Source organism: Mustela erminea, chromosome 5 (genome assembly GCF_009829155.1).
Source record: "Mustela erminea isolate mMusErm1 chromosome 5, mMusErm1.Pri, whole genome shotgun sequence".
In the NCBI taxonomy this organism is placed as follows: domain Eukaryota; kingdom Metazoa; phylum Chordata; class Mammalia; order Carnivora; family Mustelidae; genus Mustela; species Mustela erminea.
The window spans coordinates 103,902,697-103,909,792 of NC_045618.1; the positions used below are offsets into that span (position 1 = coordinate 103,902,697).

General features: G+C 36.8%; 1 protein-coding gene across 5 annotated transcripts in view; it reads left to right on the forward strand.

Moving 5' to 3' along the window:
- KTN1 (kinectin 1) overlaps positions 1-3,301 on the forward strand; it is a 108,109-nt gene extending 104,808 nt beyond the window's left edge. For all 5 annotated transcript variants that reach the window (XM_032344296.1, XM_032344298.1, XM_032344299.1 and 2 more), the window contains one exon: positions 2,815-3,301. In XM_032344296.1, the coding sequence (XP_032200187.1) occupies positions 2,815-2,819 (5 nt within the window). In that variant the 3' untranslated portion in view covers positions 2,820-3,301. The remainder of the gene's footprint in view (positions 1-2,814) is intronic.
- The last annotated feature ends 3,795 nt before the right edge of the window (positions 3,302-7,096 follow it).

Genomic DNA, 7,096 nt, shown 5'->3' on the forward strand with positions numbered 1-7,096 from the left:
AAAAAGGGGGTGGTGGGAAGGGACAGAGGGAGAGGGAGAGTGAGAATCTTAAGCAGTCTGGATGGCCAGTGTGGAACCTGATGCAGGGTTCCATCTCACAACCCTGAGATCACTACCTGAGCCGAGATCAGGAGTCTGACATTCAACCAACTGAGTCAGCCAGGCGCCCCTCTTGTGAACTCTTTTAAAGCTAGTACATATATTGGATGAGAAAAACAAACCCACTATTACGTGATGATTAAATTGGAAATACAGCTTATTAATCATCAAAACGTAGCTAATAGGTTAATATCTGATGTCAGGAAACTTGCTTCTTTTTAAGATATACAGCAAGTATATATCATATTTGTTAAGGGAAAAACAGTTTTTAAAAAGCAAAAATGGGGGGTGCCTGGGTGGCTCAGTGGGTTAAAGCCTCCACTTTCGGCTCAGGTCATGATCCCAGGATCATGGGATTGAGCCCCGCATCGGGCTCTCTGCTCAGCAGGGAGCCTGCTTCCTCCTCTCTCTCTGCCTTTAAAAAAAGCAAAAATGGGATGACGATGTGCAGTTATTTAATTTTTTGAATTCTAATATACATTACTTAGCCTTTCTCTGAGCTGTAGGGGTATGTGTATTGACCTTATATCCTTAATTTATAAAACTTTAACCTTTCTTTTATTTTGGAAGTCTTCCTATCTCCTATCCCCCCACCCCAAAAATAGAAGATTGTCATCTTTTTCCTTCCTTTGTATGAATTAAGATACTTTTTTTTTAAGCTTTGGACTAACAATACTAGTACTTTGTAGTATGCTTTTTGTTGTTGTTGTTCCCAGATATCTATTTTTCCTTATGTTTCTTTCATATTTGCTTGTCTTCTAAGTGTTCGAACTATATGTCTGACCATATCAGAAGATTTCATTACTCCAGTGTCTTAGTCTGTTTGGGCTGCTATCACAAAAATTGCATAGACTGGGTGGCTTAAATAACATTTATTTCTGACAGTCCATGCGTGGCAGAAAGGTCAAGGGAGCTGTCTGGGGTCCCTTTCAGAAGGACACTAATCCCATTCATGATGGTGGAGTCCTCCAAAGGCCCCACTTCCAAATGCCATTACACTGGTGGATTAGAATTTCAATATATGAATTTTGAGGGTAGGCACAAACACTCAGACTGTAACACTCAGGTCCCGTTTACGGAATCCTGTGGAGGGAGGAGGTTGATTTTTAACAGCAGTCACTTTATGAGTATCACTCTGAGCTTGAGAGGCCTCTGACTTGTGGTCATTTGCTTATTCTTCACAGCAACCCAGGGCAGTGGGTAGGTAGGTGTTGTTATTTGTTTATTTTTTTAATTGCCATTCTACAGCCGAACCTCAGAGGTTCTGTAATTTGCCCAAGGTCATGCAGTTAGTGGCTGGGTGAGCTGGGATTTAAATTGAGGTGATCTCTGCCCAGTGCCTGTGTTCTTAGTGAGTACTTTTCTTTTGTAATTCAGGCATTCTGTGCCCTGACCTCTTTTTCTTGATGCTTTTTTTTCCTCCTCATTCTGTCTAATCCTTTGTTGCCAGCATCTTACAGTTTGGGTTGTCAATTCTGACTTTTTTCTAAAGTATTTTGTTGGCAATAGTGAGTTGGAGAGACTCTTAGTGTTACCCGGAAAAAATTGAGGTGATGTTTTGTGTATGTGTTTTATATGTATGTGCTCTCCCTGTTCTGTGTGACAAATAGATCTTATGATGTAGTTGTCTCTTGTTTCTGAAAGATGTTCTTTTATAGTGGTGTTGAAGTATAAGGATTAGTGTTCCAGAGTAAAAAGTAGCTTTTATTTCTACACTTTACACTTGGCTATCACTGATTTTCATTTTCATTTTGTGTTGTGTGTTTACGTAGCACTTAAAGTGTCCTGTACCTGTGGGCTATGTAGACTTTCTGATCCAGTGTTAATCTTGTTTTTAATGGAGAACATAATAGCCAGTGATAACTTCACTTTTTTGCTTTCTCATTCTTTTTCCCTTTTTATTTTGAAAAAGTTCACACATAAAGAAAAGCTGAAAGAATAGTGCAACACTCATACATCCTTTACCTGCTTCATTTCTTTCCATGTATAAACGTATTTGGTTAATGTCAAACTGTTTGAAAGTACCTTTCAGATTTGACAGCTTATTCCTAGGCACTTGGGTATGCATCTTTGGAGAACAAAAGCATTCTGTTATAAATGCATTGTACCACTATCACATCCAAACAAAACCAGTAGTTACATAAAATTACCCATTATTAAACCCATGTTCAAGTTCCCCATTTATACTGCAAGTATCTTTTTAGCTATTTTTCCCAAACCAGGATTTATATGTTGGATCTGGTTAAGTCTTTTTAGTCTCTCTAATGACTTTTGAGGTTTAATTTCTTACAGTCATTTTATCTGACTTGGAAAGCTTCACATGACCTCAGAAAATTTCTGTCTGAAACTTTTATTCATGGGGGAGAGTTGTAAATTTCAGTGCTACTCATCTCATTAGCTTTATATTTTCTTGAGTAGAACTAACAAAAATGGATTCCCAATATTCTCTTAAATTTTCTAATGTATTTTTAAATCCCCACATTACTCTGTTTGGTCTGAGGTTTTCACTCATATTTTTAAATCCACCTCAAAAACTTCTGATTCCTGTTATTTCTCCCTTGTTTTTGATTACAATTAATATAATTGCTTTGATCCTAGTTGAAAGAACCATGCTGGATCAAATAGAGTATGTATGTTTGGTGTTTGACAAATGTCTTCTGATTGCCTTTTATTTCTTCTTTTAAAATGAATTTGTTTCTTTCTGATCTTTTACAGAGTGAAGTAACTGGGAAACTGTTCATTCAAGGATAACAGAAGGCATTGTATTATATTTTGCCAAATTAAAGCCTTATTTATGTTTTCACCCTTTCTACTTTGTCGGAAACACTGAACAGAGTTTTGTCTTTTCTAATCCTTGTTAGACTACTGATTTAAAGAGAGAAAAAAAAAGCCAACTCTGTAGACACCTTCAGAGTTTAGTTTTATAATAAAAAACTGTTTGAATAATTAGACCTTTACATTCCTGAAGATAAAATAAACATGTAATCTTTTATCTTATTTTGCTCAATAAAATTGTTCAGAAGATCAAAAGTGGTAAAGACAATATAAAATTTAACATTTTAATACTGATGTTGTACACTGTTTTACTTAACATTTTGGGGGGGGGGGACTGCCTCTGACTTCAAGAAAACACTTTTTTGTTGCTAATGTAATCCGTTTTTTGTAATGGCATCAGCAAATAAAGGGATGCTTATTATTCAAACTTGCTCTAATTTTCATTGTGCTTTAGCAGATCTCATTAGCTATACCGATGAACATAATTTAGAACACAGTTATTAATTGCAGCTCTTGGACAAGGTAAGATAGGTATTGTTACTCATACAGCTTCTGTAAGGGGAGTTCTGGGTCTTCTGTGTGGCTCTGTGCGCTGTGAACTGTGTCCAGCAGTGCTGTGTGCTGCAGAAAGGCCAAGGCGACAATTTAGCTTTCAGACCCACCACTCCAGCTTTTGGTGGAAGAGCTCTGCTTTTATACTTAACTGTTATTAACCAATAATAGGTAACTTTTTAGTGTCTTTCTTGTCAGGCACTATGTTATATAATTTGCATGTGTTATTTTTTGTTGAGGAAGTTCTAATTAATTAGATAATTTGATGCAAGCACAGAACCCTACAGATGCTAACTAACCACTGAATGCTGTCTTGTGCTACTGAATATGAAAGTGTCTGTTAGGCCATACTGTGGTCTCTCTTTTGTTTTTTTTTTAAAGATTTTATTTATTTGACAGAGAGAGATCACAAGTAGGCAGAGCAGCAGGCAGAGAGAGGGGGTAAGCAGGCTCCCTGCTGAACAGAGAGCCTGATGTGGGGCTCAATCCCTGGACCCTGAGATCATGATCTAAGCCAAAGGCAGAGGCTTAACCCACTGAGCCACCAAGGTGCCCCATACTGTGGTCTCCTTGCTATTTCATTAATGCTTCTACTTAAAACTCTCTTCTCTTGGATGTCAGTTGTGGCTTGCTTTTTCACCATCTGGAAATCTGAATGTCACCTTTCTTACCAGGTCTTTCTGGATCATCCAGTATCCCCCCTGCCTCCCTATCCACCTACCTATTTTTGTTATTACAATGTTTATAGCCTCCAGTATATACTTGGTCACACCTCTTCTTCCTGCTAGAAAGTTGCTGCATGAGGGCAGGAATCCTCTCTTCTGTTCTTTGCTTTTTCCTACCCTTGAGCAAGTGCCTAACACTTACTTGTGCTCAGGTATTGAAACAAATGAATGGATGAAATTCATTTTTATAGTTTGAGAATTATTTGAAGTGGTGCCTTTTCATACCATCCCGTGTACACCAGATAGTGTTTCTAAAGTATGTAGAGATAAACTGAAGAGGCTGCTCATGGCCAGTGATGATTGGCCTGAGGATTTGGACTACCTCAGGGCTTACCTGGCTGCCTTCAGCAAACCACTGGAAAATTGATTGGAAGGCCAGATACCATATCATCTCTCAACCTTTTTCCTCGGCTATTGTCTATAAATATACCTGTGTCTCTGCCATCTGAAAAAAGAAAACAGAAATCCTTCCTTTCTCTTGCCATTCTCCTCTCCCTTCACAGCTTAGTTCCTTGGAAAAAATGTGTAATTATTTTTCAACCTCTTTATATGTTTGAATTTTTAAAGGTTAAAACAATTTTTAAATTATTAAATTAAGGATTCAGTCCAGTCTTATTAATTTGTGTCCCCTCCCTCAACATCCGAATCAATACACATTCATCTTTTTGCCTCTGAAGTGGCAAGAAGTTCATAACATGGTCTGTTCCAATTTGGGACAGTTTCATATTTCTCTCTTCCATCTTCAACTGTCCACCTTTTCCCAGTGTGTTATAAGCAGATCCCTGAGAGAGGAAAGGAACATCCAGAGAGAGAGTCCTGTGTTCTCTGTCTCTAGTGACTCCCCTTGCCACCACTGCAGCCAATTGAGGCAGGAAGCCCTAAGAAAATTACTCAGGTTGAGAAGAACCGACAGGGAGGGGAGAATGACCAACACACAGTGTTCACAAAATCATGCATGGTGACGAGATCCATTCTAATGGATTTCAGTGTAACAGTGCCAAAAGCTCACTGATGGGGTTTCAGACTCCATGTTGTAATTAATCTGTGATTATAACATGTTGAGTTTTGCTCTTCTGAGAACATCCACAGTGGTCTGAAAGGCTGCTGGTCTGTTTTCCAATGACATGTTATTTGTGTCCAGAGGCTAGGTTTTCTTCATATACTTCAACCCAGACAGCACATCACAGCAGATTGCACATAGAAGTAGTTGGCTTCCATTAGGCCGTGTAGTAAAGAAATTTGCAAACATGTAAAGTAATGCCAGTTTTCTCGCTACATCTTTTTGGTTGGTTTTATTTTGGAAAATGAAGTTACATTTAACAAAAACATATTCATTATGTTGTTATTTTAAAATAAGAAATGAACATCTAAAATGTTTCTTGGTTTCAATTTCTAGTACATTGAATGTTATAGAAATAACAAAAAAGCTTTGTAAAGTATAAAGGATTTCCAAGACCAAAAATTTTAGAGCTGCTTGTCCTAGCATGTTTTTTTCCCCAACACTGGGCAACTATCAGCACTTTCTTACTTGTATTTTGTTTATATTTCATTCATTGATTAGTGAATTAAAAATGTTAAAAACATTTTATCTTTTTTGTTTGTTTATTTTGCTGCACTTTGCCAACTTCTTGTTCTTATAATTTATTTTCAATTCTTGTTTTCTAATTCATTTTAAGGCTAAGTTCTCTGTACTATTTTGCATCCCACAGATTTTGATATGGGAGGATTTTGTTGTCTTTCAGTTCTTAATTTTTAAAAAATCAGAAGTATTTTAGACATACAGAAAATCATACAGAAAAAAAACCTATGAGTATCCTCTCAATAGCAAGTAACATTTTGTCCTGCGTAAGGTTTTGTGTTTTTTTTGTTTTTTGTTTTTTGTTTTTAAAGTAAGGTACAGTTTAAAAGGCTTGAATACCCTGCCCTGGTCCAGAGGTAGCCACTGCACCAAAGGTGATGTTTATCATTTAATTTCATGTTACACAATTAACATATATATGTGTAGCCAGAAATAATATGTATTTCACATGTCTTTGAACTTTATATAAATCATTCTGATATTTGCTTTATTTGCCCAATATTAGCTTTAAAATTTATACATGGAGCTTTTTTTTCTTTTCTTTTCTTCATTTTTAACTATGGATATGCCACAGTTTATTTGGCATATTCCTCAAAGGGACATTTAAATATCACCAATTTGTGAAAATTTTATGTAACTTTATTTCCTTTAAGGTAAGAGATTATTTTTTTGGAGTGTGTATTTTTCACATCATGGATTTTTTCTTTTGAGAGCAAGAAAGTGAGAGGAGTGGAGGTGGAGGGAGAGAGAATCTGGAGCAGACTCCATGCAGAGCCCAACGTGGGGCTTGACCCCATGACCCTGAGATTATGACCTGATCAGAAACGAAGATTTGGATGTTTAACTGACTGAGCCATCCAGGCAGCCAAATCATGGATTTTTTAAGTATTATTTCCTAACATTGCATTTGGTCTGTGAATATGCCTTGTATGACACCAATCTCCAGAGTTTGTGGAGACTTTAGGAGAAAGAAATTAAAAACAACAACAACAACAAAAAAATCATTTAGTTTTGGTTTAGAATAAAAGATTTATCAGCAAGAATGTGAAGTTGTGGCAGGAAATGAGTTCATTAAATGAAGTGATTTGAAATCTCAAATTACCAGGCTAGTTCTTATCCTCTTCAGTTAGAAAATGAGAAAGAATTGGGTAATATTTATTTTCTGGTGATCTCAGGAACACAGGAAACAGAGTCAAAGAGGTAGGTGAAGGTCTTATTTACATTTATGCATTCTCTTGCTATGAAGAATCAAGAAGTCGTGAGTTTGAATTAAGAGCAGGTTCTTTCTGAGCTGTTCAATACAGAGTTCTTGGGATTTCATTCATTGCCAAAATACTGAGCTTCTGTTTATCTGCTCAAAGCAGTA